Source organism: Lagenorhynchus albirostris, chromosome 8 (assembly GCF_949774975.1).
Source record: "Lagenorhynchus albirostris chromosome 8, mLagAlb1.1, whole genome shotgun sequence".
Taxonomy (NCBI): Eukaryota; Metazoa; Chordata; class Mammalia; order Artiodactyla; family Delphinidae; genus Lagenorhynchus; species Lagenorhynchus albirostris.
The window spans coordinates 19,743,458-19,767,844 of NC_083102.1; the positions used below are offsets into that span (position 1 = coordinate 19,743,458).

A 24,387-nucleotide genomic window follows, 5' to 3' on the forward strand; every position below is an offset into this window, starting at 1 on the left:
GACTTAGTCATTTCATCTTGGAAACCATAATGAAACTTATAGCAGTGTCACTCATTTTCATTTTCATTCTTGTGCAATCACTATTTAAATGAACGTTAAGGTAATATCATTGCAACATTTACTGCCAGTGTGAGTGTGTTGTATACAAAGAGTTCCAGAGGCATCTTTATTCGACATTAAATGGAAGAGCAGTTTTAATGAGGGTTCTGTAGATAGTTGAAAAGAAAAAATTTGTAAATGTATCCCTATTTAAATAGTACTCCCATTCTGAGTTAATTCTATTAAAGTAAGCTAAAAATGATTTAGAAATTAGTGTTGTAGCCTCTGGTAGTCTTATATGAGTGGTCTTTCTTTGGTAGTGCTTACCTTCATCCAGGGTATCTCTATATAAAGCATGCTTTTTGTGAATTGTTAGGTACTACAAATAAAATTATTCCAGTATTAGGAAAGCCTAATCATCATGGATTTCTACCATTATACTAATTACAAACCCACCTAAATGATGAGGGGAAAAAAATAAGGACCAAACATTCATTGTCTTTGGAGTAGAGATCTGATCCAAATGCTGGCTTTGCCTTTTTTTTTTTTTTTTTTTTGCGGTATGTGGGCCTCTCACTGCTGTGGCCTTTCCCGTTGCGGAGCACAGGCTCCGGACGCGCAGGCTCAGCGGCCATGGCTCACGGGCCCAGCCACTCCGCGGCATGTGGGATCTTCCCAGACCGGGGCACGAACCCGTGTCCCCTGCATCGGCAGGCGGACTCTCAACCACTGCGCCACCAGGGAAGCCCGGCTTTGCCTCTTAATGATCTGTGATCCTGTGTAGGTCACTCATCCTTCTACACCTCAGTCTCCTTAGTTATGAAATTGGGTTAATAGGAATACTTACCTGATGAGATTGTTTTTAAATGAAGATTAAATAAGATAATGTGTATAGAGTACCTGGCACACATTAAACTTTCAATACAAAATGCTTATTCTTACAGAGAACTCCTTTCTCTCTTTGAACTGAAGAACAGTAGAGTATGTTGGTTAAGAGTGTGGTCTCAGAGATCAGACTGCTTGGGTTTGAATTCCAGCCTTAAGGGTTACTGGCTTGGAGACCACATTAGTAATTACTTAACTTCTTCAAGGGTCAGTTTACTCATCTGTTAGATGGAGGACAGTAATAACACCCACCATGGGTTATTTTCAGGGTTATTTTGAGGATTAAATGGGCTATTCCATGTAAAGTTGTTAGCTCAGTGACTCACACAGAATCATAGTAAATGCTGCATAAATTTGTTTGTCTTATTCATCCATCCGTCCATCCATCTATCCATCCATCCATCCATTTCAGAGAATTAGTTATTCTCTGGTTATACTGTGTTTTCTTCAAATGCCCTTTCTCATTTCTTCTTGCCTTTATCCTTTCTAAGGAGTATAGAAAATCTTTATACTGGTGAAAATACAGGAAAAATAAGCTAAAGGAAGCTAGATGAACTTGTTCTCTTTTGCATGAGCCATTGTTTGTATTTTTCCAAGGGTGTGCCCAGGTCTAGTTCCTAAAGTGCTAATGGGAGAAATGAGAACTTTTTTTTTTCTTTTTAGAGTAACAAGTGATTTTAAAAAGGTAACATAGCTTTTAATTTGAAAAATATTCCTTTTAGGTAATATAAGTTCTAAAATTGATGGTTGTCCTTATGTATTGGTGCCTTCACTTATTTATTTATTTATTTTTGCTTGCTGAGAGAATCATTTTCAAGGGCTGGGAGACCCTCTGTAAAGTCCATGGGTCTCCACTGCTGGAATATTGCAGTGTTATGTATGTGGGAAAGGGATGTAGTTGTGTTTGGCTTTTCAAAGATATTCTGAAAAGAGATCCAAGTGATTAGCAGTAGCCACTTCTACTCATGTAGTTAAAGCCCTGAAATGAAAACAGTCAGTGGCATTGCACATGAAATATATAATTTTATGAATTCTTATTTATGTACCAAGAAGGTAAATAACATGCATGGGTTGGATAAAGATCTGAGAAATCAACAGTGAGAGAGTAGCATGCCATGAGCTGAGAACTGATACGAGAGAAGCTTTTAATGAGCACCTCCATACTGCTTTGCAATTTAGGAAGAAAAATACCTAACTTATGCCTAGATATGCCTTTGAAACTTTTTGTAGCCCTGTACTGTTAAGCACTTGAAGTGTCATTGGTCCAAATTGGTATCTGCTCTAAGTGTAAAATACCCACCAGGTTGCAAAAACTCAATATGAAAAAAATATAAAATATCTCTTTAATAATTTGTATTGATTACATGAGGCAATGACAATATTTTGGATATATTGGGCTAAATAAAATATTACATGTTGTTAAAATTAATTTGACTTTGTTCTTTCTTACTTTTTTTGATGTGGCTTTTAGAAAATTTAAAACTATGTTTTTAGTTTGCATTATATTTCTAATAGTCAGTACTGCTCTAACATATTTTATTCAAACGTAACGTATTTGCGTAAAAATGTCAGCATCGCAAAACTGAAAAAAAATAAGCCCAGTACCCCATCTTGCTCCCCAGTGGTAAGCATCATTAACAGTTTGTTGTGTATTCTTCCTGTCATTTTACTAAGCATTCTGTTCTGCCCTTAAGTACATTGTAAACTAGAGAATAATCATAAAAGCTGATGTAACTTAATATATATTTTTGGATTGGGGTGTGTAAAAAAATACCAAGTGAATACCTGCCTTTTTGTCTGTTATTCATACTTGAGAAAAGTCTAATTACTGAATCTGTGTTCCCTTAAAGAGACACCATCATTACCTGCAGGAGCATCAGGACCGGTGCTTAGGAGAAATTAGTTAGTTTTCATTGAATTTGTAGCATCAATTCTTTTAAATGGTTTAACAGAAAAAAGAGACTCTTCCCTGACAGTGGTGGTAATTAAGATCTTATAGTGAACTAAGACTATTATCTATCATTGGCAAACTTTTCAGGTTTTCTACAGTATGTATTTGAAAGCAGTTTTATTTCTTTTTGAAATAATTGGTGATACAATTGCTGATCTGGTAAAAATGGAATAGAGTGAACTTAATAGCATTATTTAAATGTCATGATATAAAGGAAGGGATGTTAACTGTGGTTGATGGTGGAATCACTGATTTTATTTTTAAAACAATGCTTTGTACACTAAGCACATAATAAATGCTCAATAAATACTTTAATCAGTGATTAAAACATGTTATATCAAATTGATTAATAGAGCATTGAGTATCACTGTTACTTTGTCTTTTTTCCAAATGAAGATACTTTGTAAACTATCGAAATATGACATTAAATAGAAGTTTAGGTGAGAAAATATTTCACCCGTATATTTGTGCAGATTCTTCTATTATTTTGTGCTTATTTTCCACCTTTACTGTAGGAACTAAATGAGGCAACAGAGATTGCCATTGCCTGTTCTTTGTGTTCTAACCACCATGGTGATCATGTCAGTGATGTGTTCTGTGCAGGCCCTTCCCAAGAGCATTGCAGGTGCTCGGTAAATGTTACCCAGGATTTTCTTTGTTTACTCACATTGGTATTAATGCTTTTTGTTTGACCTAGTGCTTACCAATATTATTTAATTTGATTCTATAACAATCGTGTGATATAGGGTGTTACTATGCCCATCTTCCTATGAGAAAACCAGCAGCTTAGAGAGGTTATATTGAGAAATTCAGTATGTGGCAGAGTCAAGTCTTAACCTAGATTTTTAGTGATTATTGACATGGCTGTTGTGAACTGTAAATGCAGATGAATGTTGGAAATTGGGCATTATTTTCATCCTTTGACTGGTGTTCTAAAACCACAGTAATGTTAACATTCCAGTTAGGAGGGCTTTACAGTCCTTTCTTCATAGCTCTGTGGTTTTGAGTATTATTTAACTGATTTCAGTAAATCCTGCTCTTGTTGCTCTTTTTATGCTTATTTTTGAGACATAGTATTGTTTGCAAATGAGGCAAGTCCTATAATGGGTGCAGATTATCCATTCATTGGATTAGATGGACACATTGAACCAATTTCTCTGTGAAATTTTTTAGATCAGGAACTTCTCTTTATAGAAGATATGGAGATAAGTCATTATTTGATCTGAACTTGCTACTGAATAATCAAATTGACATGTTGATGCAGCTGGCAGATTTGATTCCTAAATGTATTTGAATGTAGACCACACAATGTTATTTTTACACTAATTCTCTTTTTTTTTTCACTTCTTGACACAGACCTGTGAGTTCCTAGTAATTTTAAAATTCTGGTGAATGACACTTGATAAATGGTGTGATATTGTGAATACTGATAGGCGCTAGAGATTCAGCTGGCGAAGCATCAATTTCACACCTTGAGACCCCAGCTCAAAGTTTAGGTTAAAGATTTGCCTGGAGTCCATAGTCTTTTGCACAGGTCCCCTGATAAATGCAGTGATTCCAAACCACATTTTTCTCCTACATCAAATCCAGGCAGCACTCTGAATCATTAAATATTAAACCTTATATTCAAGAACATTATTCACTCATTAATACTGCATTGCGGCCTAAACTTCATTGTTCAAAACATTTTAGGATATTATGCAAGTCTGTCAAAATACATTAACAAACTTAGTCATGTCGAACTAAGCAAAAAATGACAAACTGTTTGCACCACAAACGTGTTGTCGTTGAATTTTTGTACAGTGTAAGCATTTTAAGTTGGGATATTTGGAAATCACTGTAAAGATAAAATGGATTGCAGTAGAAGCCAGATGGAATAATGAATATTCATCTTCCATGTAACATCTGCTATATATCTTAATGAAATTTATAGTTATCCCTGAAATTTTTCTTCCTTGACAGTATTTATTTATCTCAAAATTATTTTAACTAGGAGTTGAATATGAGTTAGTACAATTCTAGCTGCTTATAAAACTGCAGTATCTGATTCAGGGACTGTTTTTCACATCTCCATGATGGCTATCATCGCTGCAAAATCGAAGCTAGATAGGCCTCCTGTGAACTGTGGATTAACTGGGAAACCTTTGATATTCGGCTGAGTGTAAAAGAGTGATTGAGTTCAAGTCTTGGTCTCTGTGACGAAATTTGTTCTGGATTGCCATGAACACATCTGGTTTCTTGCTGCTTTTCACAACCCTGTTAGTTACAGTGAGAAGCCATAAAATTCTTCCCAGGGAGGAAAATGATAGAAGCGTTTTTGTGTCCAAAATTGTTCCTTTTTTAAAAAAGGAAAATAAATCCCTTTTCTGGTGCAAGAAGGAAAATTCAGATAGCAAAAGGTGTGAAAATACACAATTGCTGAGTAGATACATTGGTTTTTTTTGTGCAGTGGAGATAACAAAGCATATGAGCTTTATCTGAAGTATGGTTTTATTGATTATATTATGCATTAGTGATTATTGACATTTGATGGGTTAGAATTTAATGAGGAAGACCAGTAAGAGCGAAGGTTGATGTTTCATCCTTGATTACCTTGAACAGAGGATGGATTAATTTTCCTATGATATGTGGATCAGAATCTATGTAAGTAGCTGGTGGGGTCATCTTGAACACCTACAGCTGTTATTTCAAAAATGAGAGGAATGGGTGTTGTGAGGTAAATAATGAAGGTGGCATAGTGAATTCCTGCTGGTTGGGAGTTAAATTATTCATTTTGTTGGTTTAGCTAACATGGTTCGTGCTGCGTGGGATTGGAGCACTATGTCACTGACTAATATTGCATAATTTAAAAGCCTCAGTTCCTCAGGCCTGTAATATAATTGAAATTTAGAAATGGTTGTTAACATTGTGGAAATAGTTTTCTTTGTGTAGGTAGGTGTGGTTTACCTAGCCATTTCGAAGTTCTTGTGTTGTTAAACATGGGTGTAAGGCGGAGGCAGTTTGCCCAGGATGTGCTTAGCTGTAGTTAATGTTGCAGTTCCTTTCTCTTGATCTGCTTCCACGCCATTGTGCTTTTCTGGAAAGACTGCCCCATCGTAAACGGTCCATTTCAAAAGCCTGGTGAGCGCACGTCCTCCTCACTCCAACTTCTCAGTTCCTTTTCCTCCTCACTGAGAATTACGTTGCGGATTAGTGAAGGGGTTTGGGAGGGTCGCCACCTCTGTAACTGCTAACTTTGGGGCTCATCATAGGCGTTTGTACCTTTGCAAAGCCACTTAAACAATAATTTATTACCTTCTCAGCTGTAGTAACTCTAAAGGGAGAAAGACCTAACACAAGCCTCTTTGAATTTTTGTACAATGTTATACACGGTGTTTTGTAGTCATACTCAGTGTGACTATAATCTTTAGTTTATCCTTCTTCACTTAATGTAATTTTATGCGCAGATTTGTACCTTTGGAATAGCACTGTAGCAGTATTTCTCGACCTCAGGAGTCTGTGAGTGGAAAAAGAAAAGCGTGGAAGCACATTCTGGATCGCCTGTCAGCCAGCCACTCATTGCCATGTGATATCAGTACCTGTGTTTGTGTTTGCAACTGCATTAGGGCCAGTTGAGTTGTGTCCTGCATAAATGGATTGAAGAAGGAAGGGCTTTGTTAAGGGAGGGAGGAAAACCTAGACGCGTGTATTAATATTTGAACCAGAACGTGGAACATTTTACTTTGGGGGGCTTTGGCTGAGTGTTTTAGTTCACACAATCAAGACCATGTAGTGTAGTGACTTGCGCATTGTTTCTGGAGTCGCAAGTGTAGAATACAGATGCCACCACATATTTTCCTACTTGATTTTGAGCAGTTTAACTTCTCTCAGCTTTGGTTTCTTCAGCTCTGAAAGGTGAATAACAACTACTCTGGGATTTTTGTGAGGATTAAATGAAATAAAATACCTGGCATAAGGAGGTACTCCATAAATGGTTATAATTAGTTGATATTATGCATTTTTTCATTTGGATGACATAAGTTATATGTTAAAGTCTTCAATACTAATAATAACAAATTAAATGGAATAGAGAGTGAGAGGACCACATGGGCCTGAATGCTCTTGTTGGAATAGTTGGAACTGTGTTCCAGCAGACTTCTCAAGAGCAAGGCCTCGCTGTTCTGCTCTGTCTTCTGGCCTGATTCCTTGTCCTCACACTATGGTGTGCATAGTAAATTCCTGATAAGTACTTTTTAATGCTTTTTCATTTTGCACCTCCATTTGTTTGTTTATTTTTGCCATTGATGTGAGTTCTGAATGATAATTTTTACTTCTTAAAGTATGTCTGTGATTTAACTTGTAAGAGATGGGAAATATCAAGGGAATGAATAGGAGTTACCATAAAGTGACAGTAGGTAAAATCATACCGAATTTCACATCATTTGCTCTTTTGATATGTGTTTCTGCCATCTCATTTTATGTTTAAGGTGAAAATTAAAATGAAGTGAAATCGGGCTTCCCTGGTGGCGCAGTGGTTGAGAGTCCTCCTGCCGATGCAGCGGACACGGGTTCGTGCCCCGGTCCGGGAGGATCCCACATGCCGCGGAGCGGCTGGGCCGGTGAGCCATGGCCGCTGAGCCTGCGCGTCCGGAGCCTGTGCTCCGCAACGGGAGAGGCCACAGTAGTGAGAGGCCCGCGTACCACACACACAAAAAAGAAGTGAAATCCAGTATACTTGCTTAGTGTGGCTTTCAGATCAATGTGTTTTTATTAGAGTTTGTTTTTTCTTTAGCATGATTTCATAGGGAAGGCTAGAAATAAAACGTCTGCCAAGGGATGGATTTTTAGCTGATGAATAGTGTCAGAGAGGCATGAGCACGGATCGTTGTTACCTAGGGAGAGTGCAGCGTGGGGTGGGCGTGGTGGGTGCTGAGGCTGTCTGTTGTGCTTCCTGTGCGGACCAAGGTGACTTAAAACAGAAAGATGAGCCTGGCCTCACGGAGAAGGCCCCTTCCACTCTTGATATTTCTTTTGAGGTTACAGGGTAGTTGAAGTAAAAAATATAGGGCCGTCTTTATTCAGAAGTGCGACTGACGGAGATTCTTTTCTCAAGCTTGTGTCTAACTAGCTAATAATAACAGTTGTGACTGTGCTCAGTGATACAAAATTTGACTATCCTTTTGTTGGAGTGGGTTTCAAATAGTGTTTTGGGCACAAAATTGCTGGAGGCGGGTTGTCCCTCTGTTTCACGTACAACTTCATTTTCTCTTCAGTTTTCCGAAGAGGGTGCCCTCTTCTCTCAGCTAGACTGGACTTTACAGCAATTGGCTGAGCATTTCACCAGCATTATAGAACAGGTGCTTGCTGTGGAGTTTAATCTTGAACTTACTACCGTGTGATACTAAAAGCAGAGCTCTGCGATATAGGGTGTCTTCTATCCGTTGATTCCCCAAGGCCTGTCCCTCAGTTATGCCTGATGATGATCTGTGAGCTGCAGAACCGGACCATGTTGTTCTGCCCCCATGTAAAAATTGCTCTTATTTGACTGTGTTCTGGTATTAGTAGTTTTCACCCTGTATATATCTAGAAAGACTTCATAGTCCTTGCAGTATGGGGTGGGGGGGCTATGCTTCTTTTTAGGAAAATGCAGCTTAGAGTGTAGAGACGAAAATAGGAAAATGGTTTCCATAAGAATTAATGTACAGTGCCCGAGATTGCCCCATCCAGCACGTTTAATCTCTTAACTCTGCCCTAAAGTGCTGTAAGTACAATAAGTCCCCTACATACGAACGAGTTCCATTCCAAGAGCGTGTTCATAAGTCCAGTTTGTTCATAAGTCCGACAAAGTTAGCCTAGGTACCCAACTAACACAATCGGCTATATAGTATTGTACTGTCATAGGTTTATAATACTTTTCACACAAGTAATACATAAAAAACAAAAAATAAAACATTTTTAACCTTATGGTACAGTACCTTGAAAAGTACAGTAGTACAGTACAACAGCTGGCACACGGGCTGGCATCGAGTGAACAGGGAGACTTACTGACTGGAGGAGGGAGAGGAGGGGCGAGATGGCAGAGCTGAAGGATCGTCAGCAATAGGAGACGGAGGGCAAGCTGCAATTTCACTCACGCCTGACGTTGATGGAATGCACGTTTGCATCTTTGAAAGTTTGCAACTTAGGTTCATATGTAGAGAACTTTCTGTAACTCTTTAATGTGGGGAAAAGAAGGTATAATAGAAAATTTTTTGAACATCTTTATTGGAGTATAATTGTTTTACAACAGTGTGTTAGTTTCTGCTGTATAACAAAGTGAATCAGTTATACATATACATATGTTCCCATATCTCTTCCCTCTTGCGTCTCCCTCCCTCCCACTCTCCCTACGCCACCCCTCTGGCTGGTCACAAAGCCCTGAGCTGAAAAAATACGGAACGCTTCACGAATTTGCATGTCATCCTTGCGGAGGGGCCATGCTAATCTTCTCTGTATCGTTCCAATTTTAGTATACGTGCTGCCGAAGCAAGCACTTTAGTAGAAATTTTAAAGGTGGAAAGGATTCTATGGAGTTGGAGGCTTGAAAGCATCTCCATTGTCCTCTCATTGCAATTTCAGTCTAATTCCCAGGTGCTTTTTCTTAGTAGAGCATCTGATGGATGGGTGAGAGCCAGTAGGTTAGTTTCGGCACAGCACAAGTTGGCCCCAGTGTATTTGAATGTTCCTGAGAGAAGCTTTTGATTTCTCTGTCTCTGTTGTCTGGGTGGGTAGAGGGTGGGAGACGGGAACAGAGAGACTTTCTCTTGGTTCCCTTGACAGGGGGCTGACAAGGTCTCAGCCTGTGGTATACCACTGGGCCACAGGGTGGAGACTGCTTCATCTCCCACCATTCAGCGGGCATCTCTGCTTAACATAACCGGACAGCTGGGCCTGAGACCTGGTGAGTAGGAGATGAAAAGCAGTAGCAGCCAGGGAGAAGGACACTCAAAAAAGGTGCTTCTAGCAAGAACTGCTGAAATATTTGAATGTTGCTTTTGATGTTTGTAGCCCTGGCAACTGTTGCCACTTGGTTGTTGGTGGTAAGACACATTGATTTTAAGAGGCATCTTGATTTCATATTGAAGGATGAGGGTGAAATAACCCTGTATATTTGATGAAATAGACTAAATTCTAGGTGGAAATAAAGGGAAGAGAGAGAGGAGCAGTGATAATTAAATGATATAAAAACATTTCACTGAGCTGAAGAAAGACTGGAGTCTGCAAATTGAGAGGCCTCTCTTTATTCCAGGGGGATTGATGAGAAAAGATGCACACCTAGTCATAGACTGCTAGAATTTCTGAACTCTAAGGATGAAGAGAAAACCTTACAAGCTTCCTGACAGAAAGAACCACTGATTTGTAAAGGAAAAGGGGGTCAGTCTGGTTTAGGCTTTTCTTTGCCAAACTGGAAGCTAGAAGGCAGAGTGACATCTAGGGATTCCTGAGAAAGGACTGAAACCCCCCAATTCTTTGTTGAGCTCTCATATGCCTGTCAGGGTGAAAGAGAGACTCACAGATATGCTAGGATTTGGAGAACTTATTAATGTGAACAGCAGCCAGAATCCACTAAGGAGACAAAACTCATCAGTTATTTTTACAGAGAGAATTTAATGCAAGAATTGTTAATGCAGAACAACAACAACACAACTCAAAGGCAGGGCTGTTCAGTAGAGATGTAATGTGAGCCATCTATGTAATTAAAATTTTTCTAGTAGCCACATCAAAACAAATTCTAAGATTTTATTTTCCCCAGTATATTCAAAATATTATATTTTAACATATAATCACTATAAAACATATTAGTCCTACTACATTCTTATTTTCATACTCAGTATTAAAAATCCAGTATGTATTTTATACTAACAGCACATCTCAGTTTGGACAAATCAAATTTGGGCTTGACAGCCACGTGTGGCTGATGTTGACTGTATTGGCCACTGCAGCTCTAAGCTATCCCAGAGGTAGCAGTGGCAGGAAGCAGCAGGATTGAAAACATTGATGCTTGAAGGAGGGCGCTGTGGAACTGTAGTCTAGAGGAGGGGAGGCCAGTGGGTCTGGGACTCAAGATATTTGAGGAGCCTACCGGGAGGCAGGGCTGGTGTTTCCAGAGTGAGGTGCAGTTAGGTTGCAGGTTTGAGCAGACTGCAAACTGGATTGGACTGCTGCTGTAGGAACAAGTGCTGCTGCTAGCCTGAAGCAGTGAGGCCAGAGCAATGCTGCAAGGCGTGGACTGCAAACTGGAGAGTTCCTTTTCCCTCCTCCAGCCTGCCGTCTCCCTCTGTCGCCCTCTATTGGCAGAGCCTAACAGGAACCCAGCTGCAAACCAGAAATGGGATTTAGAGACTCCCGCTGCCACTTCACAAAGCAGACGATAAAGAGGGGTGTGAAGCCGAGTCACGGCTAAGTATCTGACACGGTGGTCCATCTTAGGAAGATTCTTAAAGAATTCGAACCAAATTACAAATTAATTATAACAGAGATCTTAAATAGGGAAAGGTAGAGAGGAGAAGCAGCACCCATGAGAATCAACCTTTGTACTGTATACATGGATGATAGACGGGGAACATCTAACAAAGCTGCTAATAAGGATTCTTGAAAATGAAGAGTAATTCTTAATTGAAAACTAGGAATTGTATGAATTTAAAAGCTCTGAACTCTTAGCTAAGAGTTGGAGGTGGGCAGTCAAAGTATTCAAGTGATTTCATCTTACTGAGTTTGCAGAGGGTGGTGGTTGAGAAAGTAGTAGGAATTTTGTTTTTAAACAGTAGTAGGGAAAAAAGCGTTTGTGAATGTTCAGGAAGAGGATGACCACAAATCTCACAGAAAAATACCAAAGATCTTTCTGAGAGGGGAAGAGAATGTGTAGTAACTTGATATAACTGGGAAAATAAGGAAAGGGTAAAAAGAAATAACAGCAAAGTAAGATTAATAGTAAATGTAATATAAAAGGAAAGAAAATTAGGTTTATCAGTTTCTTACTGTTAATAATTGTGCCTGGCCACAATTATCCATTTAAAGATCAAGGCTGCCAGATTATATTCACACACACACACACACACACACACACACACACACAGAGCAAGAGCTATGTATTATTTATGTGACATACACTTAATTTGTTTTAATCTTAATAAAAGTTAAAAAATTAATGGATTGGCAAAGCTGTACCAAACAAAAATATGAGAAAAGGTACAAATGAAGGTTGTAAGCGCTAAACAATTAAAAAAGCACAATTATGTAATGATAACAACCGAAGTTTATAAAGACAGCAGTCATTAACCTTTATGCATCAGTCAAATTAGCAGCTCAATATGGGAATCAAAAATGATTAAAAATTCAAAGACTACTTGATTTAAAAAACAATAAAGGACTTTGTATAATTATTCTTTCTTTAAAAATGTTTACTCTAGGATTGATGGAGTAGTCTGCTAAGCTTTAACATTCAAACATCTACCATAAAAAACATTGGAGTGAGTTAGATGGTATGTGTATCTGTGTATGTTTGAGAGGCATAATGCAGGTGGAGGGTGAGAGGTTGCAGTTTGGTTCAAGCTTGAAAGTCCTTTGAAATAGAAAAGAAGAAAAGTATTGATTCTTTGCCCTACAAATCTTAGAAAGGAGAATGGTAATATCTTCTCTCTCTCTGGTCAAAAGTTTGCCAAGACTTACCAACTGAACAAGGACAGTTTCAAAATATGTGTCCTGGCAAAAATGTGTCTTTTAACAAAAAGAAACATAAGTGCAAAACACTGTAAAAGGCTTGATGTATCTTTTGTATACGTTAGTATACTAGGATGCTGTCATTTCTTCAGAGACCAGGGCCCTGAACCAGGGAATGTTGTCCTGGTTTCCTGTCTTCAGGAGGCAGCCATCTCATGTTGTTATCTGTCCCTGGCTCAGGCCCAACGGGGTGAGGCCAGTGCTTAAGTTGCTGTCTTGCCCCGCTGGGCTGATGAAAGGGATTTGCCCCAGAGATACCTGCATTTGACCTCTGGTTCGTTTTTCCTCCGAGAACTCTGTGGTCTTCCTCCAGCATCTCAGTAAATAAACAACTGCAGCACCCATCCAGTGTATGTTCGCAAGGGAGAGGGATGTAGATATTTTCAACACGTCTTCAGTAGTAACAGGTCATGCATGGGCATTTCCTTCCACTACTTCTATAAAACAGTTTATTTTCAAGCCCTGCTGATATGGCACAGTTCAGTGGTGTGTGTCTCTGCCTCCCTGCTCCCATCATTGTTCAGTTGTATTTTGAATGTTTTGACAATTGATGTATACTTTAAGATAAAAAGATGATTATTGTAGTTTAGGATGCCTCTAAATATTCAGTTTAAGACAGATAAAAAAGAGGCCGTAGGTCCTTCTAGTTAGATGCAAGACAAGGGTGCTTTGGGGTGTCGTGTAACTTCCTCCTGGGGAGTTTAATTGTGTATTCCTGAGGGAGGGAGGTGTGTGGGCCAAGGATATGGTGACGTTAACTTGTGAACTAAAACCAGAATTATTTTCAAATATAGATCTATTTTTTCAGTGCAGTAAGAGAATGTATTTGATAAGAAAATGGTCCGAGAAAATCCAGGACAGGTAGAACTTGTTCTCAAGTGAGACTTGAAATAGGGACTCGAGGTACAAAGTAATATGCAATGTGTAAAGGAGAGGTGATCGTCTGGAAGGGGGAGATGAGAACCATTTAAGATTACAGCTATGGGTAATCCCTCATAATAGTTGTAGGCTTCCGGTTATGGGCTGAGTTTTTTCCCTTAGGCATCATTTTGAAGCCATGCAGGAAAATGCCCCCAGATCGTGAGTAAATTTTAGTGTGCTTTAATCACTTTTTAAAAGTATTCTTGTGGAAAGGAAGGAAACATTGATTGTTAAATTCTGAATGACATTTTAAATGATATTTATGTAGAAACATAGATGAGCAAAATAAATGTCCTCTTGGTTGTATTCAGAACCAGGTCTTAATGCTGGTTAAATAATACTGATATACTGTAGGTTTGCTAGATTTCAGTCATTCAGCATTCCAAGACAGTGCCATTTCTTTCTAAATTACCATTATATCAAGGGTACCTGTGTTCCATCATATTAAACTCTATTCATTTCTTTCAAAAATATTTATTGAATGCCTGCCAAGAGCCAGGCACTATTTAGTGTCTCGGTTACAGTGGTGCCTAAGACAAAGTTCTTACCCTCCGGCTTACGTTCTAGTAGTATATATATATATTATGTGCTTGTGTGTGTTTGTTCATGGGTTTATCTTCTGTAAGAATGCAGGCTCCGAAGTCAGCCTGCCTGGCTACACCTCTCACTGGCTTTGTGACCTCGGGCAAATTACTTACAAGTTCTGTAAGCCTTAGCTTTACCTAACTTCTGTGTGCCTCAGCTTCCTCATCTGAAATACAGTAATTTGATAGGGTTTTTGTGAGGATTAAATGAATTACACCTGTCGAGTGCTTAGAACTGTACCTGGTACAAAGTAAGCATTAATAAATGCTAACTCTTTATCTGTTATACATATAGATATTACATCTCTATATACATATATAGATGTTACATATAGATACATATTATATGTGAATGTAATATGGTTATATTAATGTACATTCATCTTTATGTGTTTATTTGGGGATCTCAATGCATGTACATTTCCTTCCAGGATTTGAAATAATTTGAGCTGAGAAATTTTATTAAGCTTGCCTTGTACTTTTATTTTGGTAAAGTCTTATTAATAGAACGCTGTATACTTGTTTTGTCATTATTTTTAATAGTATAATAATTAGTTTGTTGGATTACTGGCTCAGCTTTTCCGTTTAAAAAATGAGTAGTAAACAGTATTTTGAATGCTGGTTCAGCATGTCCTGACAAAGTATGATGCATTAAAATAAAATTCATCATTAGCATTAAAAATGACCTTTGAGGTTGTAGTCGCTCATTTTTCTCTTCCAGTGTTTGAAACAGTCTGAGTCAAGTACATTGCAATAGTATGCAGATATTGTCTGTGTGTAATGGTCATAGTTCAATTTTAGATAAATCATTTCCTCAAATCACTTTATCTAGAACCATCTCAGTTTCCCATTTATTCTCACCCATTATCTGAGGTTCTTATCAACTTTCCCTCAGTAATATAATGGCCTTATATATTAAATTATTAAGTAATTTTCTAAGCTAGAATTGTATAGCATTACCTTTGTGTCAGCCTACATGAAGATAAATCTGAGTGTTTGTGAATGGCCAGGTTCAGAGAAACATTTAGGGCCACTGAAAGCCAAACCACTTTGGGAAAGGGCTGGTTTGACTCTGGCAAACTCTGACTTGACATAATGAAAACAAATAAAAGGTGAGCTTCTTTTAAAATAATTATGAGTAATATGATTTTTAAAAACTGTCCTTATATGACCACAAAGGTGAGTAATGTAATGGAAACTGATTCCCGTTGGAGTGGTGGTGGTGTCATTCTTCAGGAGGTTTAAGAACCATGGCCTTGGAAATCAGATCAGGTCATTTCAGGTCTCCTGTGTGCTTTTCCACATCTCAGTTTTTCTCATGTTAAAGGAAGATAGTAATACCTCCTTCCTCGAGGACAGCAAAGTTGAATATATAAAAAATGCCTAGCTAAAGTTATCTTTAAAATACCCTTACCATTTTCTTAAAACCTTTAGGTTCTTTCAATAAAATAATTAATATTGGTATTATTAATATTACCAGATATCTATGAGAACTGAATATATTTGAGTAATTTATTATTATTATTTCCATTTAAAGGACATGTTGTAATATAATATTCATTGTAGGAGATTTGGCTGGTTTTTAGAAATTCATTTTGCTGGTGTATCTTAAATCTCTTACCTGATTGAGAATATACTGAGAACAAGAACTAGGTTGCTAGGGCTTGAGGTATAAGGGCAGAGCTGACTGGTATTTGTTTCATTAAGCTTAGGCAAGCTATCCAATTACTTAATGCAAATAAGAAAAGTTTACACTAAACTCCTACTTCTTTGCTTAAAACTCTAGAGAATTTAAATGAGGAGAGATATGTATTTAAAAGAAGGAAATTTAAATGAAACTTAAATCAGGGGCTTAATGTAGAATAATATTAGACCAGCAGATCTGAAATAATAAGTGGGAAATGCCAGTAAATAAAAAAGAGAATGTATTCTCCAAGATACTTGGTATGTTTAGTTTTATTTTGAGATAATTCTTAAATCTTTGGAAACCCAATAATGAAAGACTTACTTTATCTCATACCTTTTTTTTTTTCTTTACACGTCACACGGACCTTAAAAGTAACGGTTCCATTGTCAAAGAGGGCTTCACCCCTCTTTCCCTTGGGGAGTGTTTGCAAAACAACTTGGCTTTGGATCTATGCTCAAGGAGTCCGGTAGCACTCAGAGAGGCCCAGAAAAGAGAGTCATCACATTGGGCTCAAAATAAGAGAAAAATTGGTTGATCACACAGCCACTATCTTTCATAGATGGCCATTGAATAGAAAAGCCTGATGGAATATAGAAGCAAGGGCACTGAGAGGAAGCTCTGAAAAGAATTGGGAGCTTCTGAGAATACAAGCACATTTTCATTGCAAAGTAGTTGTAAGTTGTTAAATGATCTCAGTGAATCCATAAAGAGGAAGCTTATTCGAAGAAAATATTGCTATAAATGCTTTATGTGGAGGGGGGAGAGGTAGGGAAATGAGGAATAGTGCAATTTAGACATTTCTGGTCTATTGCTTTTATTTCTGAAAGCACTGGACAAAGCTCTATTAGTTATACCATTTTTTCTGAAACTCTGCCCTCCAAAATAATTTGAAAGAAAGCGGAACTTCCTTCTAAAATTTTCTAAATTTTTTTTTTTCTAAAATTGCAAAGGTGATTTTAAGCTTCAGGGACCCTTCCAAAGCCTCGCACTAATGTTTATTGGTGTGTGTGTGTGTGTGTGTGTGTGTGTGTGTGTGTGTGTGTGTGTGTGTGTGTGTGTGTGTGTGTGTGTGTGTGTGTGTGTGTGTGTGTGTGTGTGTGTGTGTGTGTGTGTGTGTGTGTGTGTGTGTGTGTTTGAAGAGAGCTCTCAGTGTCTAGGTGACCCAGCCTTTGGTATCTGAGAAGGCAGTACAGAACTTTAACTACAGAAAATAATTGCTCAGTGCCTCTGGAACTGACTGAGGTTTCCTCTAAGACAGTTTTTCCTTCCTGATGTTGCTCATTTTATGTTTCTTAGATTTCAGTTTAGATATCAGCTCCTACCCATATAGTTTTATGGCAACCTCACTTTTTAAAAATAATGAATTTGTCAGAGTTGAAGCTTCATGAGGGTAGGTGTCTCTTTTGCTAACCATCTTATTCTCAGTAATCAGAATAGTGCCTGTCACCAATAATTATATACTGAATGAATTTGTGAATCCCATTTACTTCTATCTAGTGTACAGTTTTTAATCAAGTAGTTGGAAACTCTAAGGGTGAGACTAGAAATATAAGTGCTCATTGAGTGAAAATTAGGAGATAATACTCCTTCGTTTCATTTATCCCCTGACTCTACATTTCTCAAGAAATTTTGATATGGAGAGTAATATATTTAATATATGATGTTTGTAGAACTTTTAACTGCAAGGGACCTTAGACTGTAAAGCTCAGCCTTCAAATTTTAGGGCTGAGAGAACTGAGGTTTATTAGATTGTACCACTGAGTTGCTGATAGGTAATGATAACTTGTTCCGGGCCCTGCTGTCAGACTGAAAGATACAAAATTCTGTTTCATAAACAGTCACACACAGACCTTTCTTCTTTTCGTTTTATTTTCAGCTGTTCCTTTAGAACTAACTATCTGAGAATTTGTACAGGTCTATTTGTAAGGATAAATGAAAGTAACTGTAAGAATTAAGAAAGGAAAATTCCTTTTTGATCAATTTGTGCCCCTTGCAATCTCTCTTCAGTCAAGAGTCAAGCATAGTTAGATGTATTAGGTATTTAAAGAAAGCAAAACTTTCTTCTAAAATTTTCTAAATATTTTTTCTAAAATTGCAAAGGTGATTTTTCAGGGACCCTTCCAAAGCCGTGCACTAATGTTTATTGATAACTCTGTGTGTGTGTGTGTGTGTGTGTGTGTGTGTGTGTGTGTGTGTGTGTGACACACACACACAGAGTTAGGTATTTCAGAGGCTCTGAAATGTTGTGGAATGTAAAACGCCCTTCTGTTTTAGGTTAGTGTGGTCTGGGATCATCACACTTGTGACACTTAACGTCATGGTGGCTCGGCCTTTGTAGGGCTCAGTTTGTGTCTAGTTTTGTGAATTCCGCAGTCTTCTGTAACTTGTTTTCCATTTTTGTGTGTGGTTGGAAATATGCCACTCATTCATTCATGTGTTTACTCAGGTATTTTTTGAGCACTTACTGTGTGGGGCAGGCACTGTTTTAAGCACTTAGTGATATAGCAGTGAAAAAAACCCAGACCAGGTCTTCGCCCTTGTGGAGCTTAGAGGCAAGTGGGAAAGAAAGAAAGGAGCATGTGCAAGGATGGGGCTGCTAGAGTCATTATAGTCAATTTACATTTTAGGGGTCCTTGATCATAAAAATAAAGCAGAACTGGGACTTCCCTGGTGGCGCAGTGGTTAAGAATCCGCTTGCCAATGCAGGGGACGCGGGTTCGATCCCTGGTCCGGGAAGATCCCACGTGCTGTGGAGCAACTCAGCCCATGTGCCTGTGCTCTAGAGCCCACGAGCCACAACTACTGAGCCCATGTGCCACAACTACTGAAGCCCTCACGCCTAGAGCCTGTGTGCTGCAACAAGAGAAGCCACGGCAATGAGAAGCCCGCGCACCAGAACGAAGAGTAGCCCCCGCTCACCGCAACTAGAGAAAGCCCGCGTGCAGCAATGAAGATCCAACACAGTGAAAAATAAATAAATAAATTTATAAAAAAATAAAAATAAAAAATCAGCGTAACTTAAACTGCTTTATAAAATTGATATGCTGAAATTTAATTTTACTGTTTTCACTTATGCTCTGATACCAAACAGGACTTTTCATAAGCTTCTTCTATCTCTGGGTCCATCTTATCATCAGTATCATCCAAGTATGACCACCCCCAGATAAATCTGTTCCATTTTCTTCATAATCTGGAAAAAAGTCTTCTCTTTCAAGTAACTCTTGATATTTCTCTTGGTAATCTGGATCAGCTGCAGTGAAAGGAACACCATCAGATGTATAAAATGTTGGCTCATTCATAAAATAATTAGGATCATTTTCAGGTGTTGCTTCCCTGTATGTTGAAGTTGCATGGACTCTACCCCAGTTACTTGACCGGAGTTCTACAAGCTTCAGGAGCATCTGTTTTACATCTCTGCTGCAGTTTGCATCTAGGACAACATTTTCACTTTTCTGAATAACTTCTTCCATATCAGTCTTTCCTTTTTCCTTCCAGGCATCTTCAAAAACTCACCCTGTCAACTTCAGTAATTTTACTGCACAAATTAAGTTGTCATCTGTAGGATCAGAAAAGAGGGCATTCAGCAACTCCCGAAGACTGACCTGAAGAATGTCTGCCCTTGTAACCTGTCCATTTGTTCCTTTGATCTCCAGGTTAAGATAAAGTTCTCCCAGAAAGAGTACAAATGCATGGAATCGTTTTCGAGTCACTTTATCCCCTTTTGCAGCTTGATCTTTAATTTCATATTCAGTTCGACATCTTTGAAGTAGCAGCTGGCGGAAGTTGCCACTCTGTGGGCTAATTGTCAGATGATGGGACAGGTAATTACAGAGGCGAGCTCCCATGGAAGAGAAATTTGGGATAGATGTGGCCTGTTGATAGGTGAGATCCACAAGTTCTTGCAAAGCATCATCTGTTGTAACCCAGCCATTCAGGGTCTCCGCAAACTGTTCAATTTCAGTTTCAAAACTGCCAGGCTGCTCTGAAAGATGATTTAAAAAATCCTGAACATATTCTGACAAAGTGGGATAATCCTCACAACCATCCTCGTAGGATTCTGTATAATTAGAAGAATAACTTGATGGGTAAAATTCAGGGGCATTTACAGACAACTTAGACATTAATACAGGAGCTACAACCACCTGGGGTTTAGCCATCGTTGACTCCAAATCCTGCTGTGGGATATTATCCTGCGAACTAGGTGGAGCTCTCAGGGGCCTTGTTTGTTCCCTGGCGGCCTGGCCTACATGAGGTTCTCTGGAGAGAAGTCCTTACTTTTTCTTTTTAAAGCATTGCTTATACCTTTGGGATATGATGGTATAGAGGGGTTATTCTCACAAAGAAGAAAAGGCAATCAGAAAATCTTCGTCCATGAGATTAGACTAAAATGTACTGTCATTCAGTGACTGCTGAATACCTTTATGTGCCGGACACTATGGTGAAGATGGGTGCCAAAGTAATTTATCCTTGTCATGCACAGTGTGGAGGGGTTTTAGTGGATTGTAACTTAGCGTGAACTAATTGTGTGATGAGGTTACTGATAGACCTAATGTAATCAGATGCTTCATTGGTAGAATTAGTGTTGTGTGGGAATCTTGGGAGGTGAGGTTCTGTTGTCTTACTTTGCTGGACCGTGTCTGCCGTGTTGCATTTAGTTTGGAGCTAAGGGACAAATTGGAGTCATCCCACAAGTGAGGAGCCCTGCTATTGAAGGGTCTGGCCATTTTTGCAGATAAAGATTGTTGGAACATTCGCTGGGAGGAAGGATCTCTTAACCGTGTTTTTAGTTCCTGCCGTAACGTCAGGTCCATGAGGGCAGTGACTGGTCCTTGGCAGTACTGTGACATCAGTGCCTTGCCCATTGCCTGGCGTGTATTCAGTAAACAGTTGAGTCAGTGTTGATGGGAAGATGATGCTTACCTTCAAATGTTTGTCTTGTGGATGGCTTTTTAATTAGATGTATTCCTGCTATCTCCAGAGGGCAGATGGAGGCACCAGGGATCGAATATTTAGGTGGGCAGATTTCAAGCTGACATAAGAAGATCTTTGTAAAACGAATTCAGCAGTCAGATTCATTAGCCTCTTGATGTATTTGAATTCTGTTATTTTAAATGCTTGGGTAGAGGCTGCTTGAGGATTTACTAGAAAATATACCTGCTTTGGATAAATTTTAGGCCAAGATGATTTCGTCTACTAAATCTGTGGCTTAAATGTATTTCATTAAAAAAATGATGTCAACTACCAAAATCTTTCTTTTTTTTCCTCTAAGTTAGACCTTTGTTGTCTTTTCAGACTAAAGCAAAGCAAAGAACTGGACTCAGAGAAGGCTTTTGCCAATGAGCAGTTGACCAGAGCTATTCTTCGTGAGAGGATATCAAATGAGGAGGAACGTGCTAAGGCAAAGCACCTGGTGAGTTTTAAAGATTTAGTGGAAAGGTCTTGTCTACAAGGAAACTTCTGATGTTTGGGAAAAGCTTGCCAACTTTCAGTGTGGATGCTATTCATGTTCTCTTTGCTTAGATTTTCTTTATTTTTGCCTTTTACAAGTGGCTGACAATTTGCTAAGATTAACCATCAAAGACTTTAAGGCAGGTGTAATGAGAATTATTGAAGAAAAGATCAACACTGAGACACAGGCATCTTGCCTGAAGGGAATTGTTTGCTTGCTCCCACCCCCCTTGCTTTTGGTTTCTTTGTATTTGAAACTTCTGGGGTGAGCAGCCTAGCTTGTTTCTCTCCTTCCTGGCAACCACCAGATGTTAGCCTGGGAAGACTCCAGCAAAGGTGAGTAAAGTGGGTTTTTTTTGGCCATACCACGTGACATGTGGGATCTTAGTTCCCCAACTAGGGATTGAACCCGCACCCCCTGCATTGGAAGCGTGGAGTCTTAACCACTGGACCGCCAGGGAAGTCCCAAAGGTGAGTAAGGTTTGATCAGTCGCTTTCTGGGCTTCAGAAAGGGGAGCCATTTTTTATAAGAAAGGAGATAATTTTTTCAAAGAAAATATTTTTTAAAAATTTAATTTTAAAAAAAGATTCCATAAACATGTTTAAAAATGATTATTAGTAGAAGAAAATTTAAGAAGCACCCATAAATCTATCATTCTCACATAACCACGGTTTACACCGGGGTGTTTCCCTCTAGACAATTCTTATTCCTGGGTCTGTTACCTATTGAGGACTTTGAATAGTGCTGTACATAGTGTTTAGCATCATGAACATTTTCTGTATATAACCGAAATGTAGTTTTTAATGGCTGAACAATAGTGTTTTCTGCATGCAACATGATTGATTTAACAACTTCCCATTGTTAAATAAAAGTGCAGCCGTTCTGGGTGAAGCCTGGGGTCCTGACTACTCATCCCTCACTTTTTAGCCTTCCTAGAAACCCTCATATCACTTCTCTAACTTCTCAGAAGCTTTAGTGCTCATTGGAATATGGTTGGGAACTCATTGGAAAGATAAAATGTAACTATATAGTGGAGAACGTGCGATGCAAGACTCAGGGGGATTTCCCTAGTTCAGGCAGCTGGGGATCATTAACAATATAAGAAGAGAGTCAGTTTCTCTCCTGTTCTTTTCCCTTGGTCCTTTCTTTGAGAGGCTAACTTATGACCAGACGCCAATAGAGAAGATATACAAGTAAGCCGATACGTAATGAATCCATTTCTTCAGTGACTAATCCAGGATCCAGGCTGAATGGGTAGGCAGTGAAGCCAGAGCAGAGGTGATGGACTAAGAAAGGAAAGTCAAGGGACCAGTTGGTGCCATCACGAGGACACACACATTGAGTGGAACTGAGGCCAAGAGATGTGGAAGGAAAGTCATTCGTTGTGAATGGGGGATAATTTCAGGATTAAAGTTGTTAGGTGTTGAGTAATTCAGTCATGACATCTGCTGTGCTCCCAAGTTTGAGGATTGTTTTGAGGAAGTTGAAAACATATCAGGCCAGTGTGTTGAAGGGTCATTCCCACGTATTTTACAGCCTCCCAATTTGAAGGCCAGGGATGGAGTGGAGAGTGTTAACAGTGCTTGTGGTGGAGGATGGTTGGGGAGCAAGCTTCTCGGTTTCTAGTGGGCGGAAGACTCCTTGGTTGGCATTTTTCTTTGTGCCCCAGCTTTTGCCTCTTCTCTTTGAAGCACTCTTTTCTCTACTTTTCTCGGCCTAAATTTGAATATATTGCCTTGTTCTTTTAGTTCAGAGAGATAAGCAGATTGGGATTTTTCAAAAAGCTCATTAAATGCACACACAGGCACTTGAGATGGCATAAAAAAGGAGAGTATTCACAAGAAATGTGAAAGTATAAAAAAATTTCTTAACTAACAGTAAATAGAATATTATGTAATGTAGTTGGGTTGGAGCAGTATGTCTTCACATTTTTTCCTTGTACCTTATAAATCCTCTCTATTTCCTTGTCTGTTTTTTTGTTTTCAGGTTAAGCATAAGAAGCTGGCATTGTATATTCTGTTTTGTAGGTCTCTTCTTTACTGATTCAGGGGTTGTAGGGTATGGGTGGCAAATTACTGTACTCAGAACTCCTGAATTTCAGCATCTATCATAATATTGGCTAAACAGAGCCCTCAAAGCATGTTGAGACTAAAAGTAGAATTTATGTAATAGTATTATAGCTGATTCAGAGGTTCCCGTCCTGGCTTGAGCATTCTCAGACATTTAAGTGATAGTTCATGGCCACAGCAACATGGCTGCCTACAGCAATGAAGGTACCTGGTGACTCCCAACTTATTTACCAAATTATCCCCTTTATTGTTGTTATTCATTATTGTAGAAGACATGCATATTCATTGGGTAAAGATCAGAAAATAAATACAGAAATAATAAGATGAGTTAGGTTACCATTATCCAGAGATAATTACTGTTAACATTCTGGTTTATTGTTTTATATTCCTTTTCATATTACTGAGTTTGTATAAAGTATTTATATTAATATGTGTATTTGTATTTCTCCAAACATAGATAGTAGTATATATAGTTTTATGTAATTCTTACAGTAACCTTCAGATTAAAAAAAATTAGACTATATGATAAAGGTTTTTCTATACCACTAAGTATGTATTTGCATGATCACATTTAATGGTTGAATGTATTGCACTGAATTTTCCTCTAATTATTAACATAATACAGGGATATTATAGAAAATTTAGAAAATGTAAAAGTCACTAAGGAATCACCTCATATCCATTAGGATGGCTACTATTTAAAAAAAACAGACAATAAAAAGTATTGGCAAGGATGTTCTGGGAATGTAAAACGGTACAGCCACTTTGGAAAATAGTATGGTGGTTCCTCAAAAAGATTAAAACTAGAATCACCTTATGATTCAGCAATCCACTCTTCCGGGTTTTTATCCAAAAGAATTAAAAGCAGGACCTCAAAGAGATATTTGTACACCCTTGTCCATCGCAGCATTATTCATAATAGCCAAAAGGTGGAAGCAGTCCAAGTGTCCATCCACAGATGAATGCATAAAGAAAAACGTGGAGTGTCATTCAGCCTTAAAAAGGAAGGAAATTCGAACACATAATGCAACATAGATGAACCCTGGGGACATTATACTAAGTGA

General features: G+C 38.6%; 1 protein-coding gene, 1 non-coding gene and 1 pseudogene across 2 annotated transcripts in view; 1 reads left to right on the forward strand and 2 right to left on the reverse strand.

Annotated features, from left to right (window-relative positions):
• Positions 1 to 24,387, forward strand: part of CHCHD3 (coiled-coil-helix-coiled-coil-helix domain containing 3) — a 287,860-nt gene that overhangs the window by 80,008 nt on the left and 183,465 nt on the right. Inside the window, exon 4 of the mRNA XM_060155965.1 lies at positions 21,098 to 21,215. Within this exon, the coding sequence (XP_060011948.1) occupies positions 21,098 to 21,215 (118 nt within the window). The remainder of the gene's footprint in view (positions 1 to 21,097; positions 21,216 to 24,387) is intronic.
• Positions 9,281 to 9,387, reverse strand: LOC132525002 (U6 spliceosomal RNA). Its single transcript, XR_009542137.1, has one exon. It is a non-coding gene; the product is annotated as a U6 spliceosomal RNA (small nuclear RNA).
• Positions 18,863 to 19,977, reverse strand: LOC132524122 (polyadenylate-binding protein-interacting protein 1-like; annotated as a pseudogene).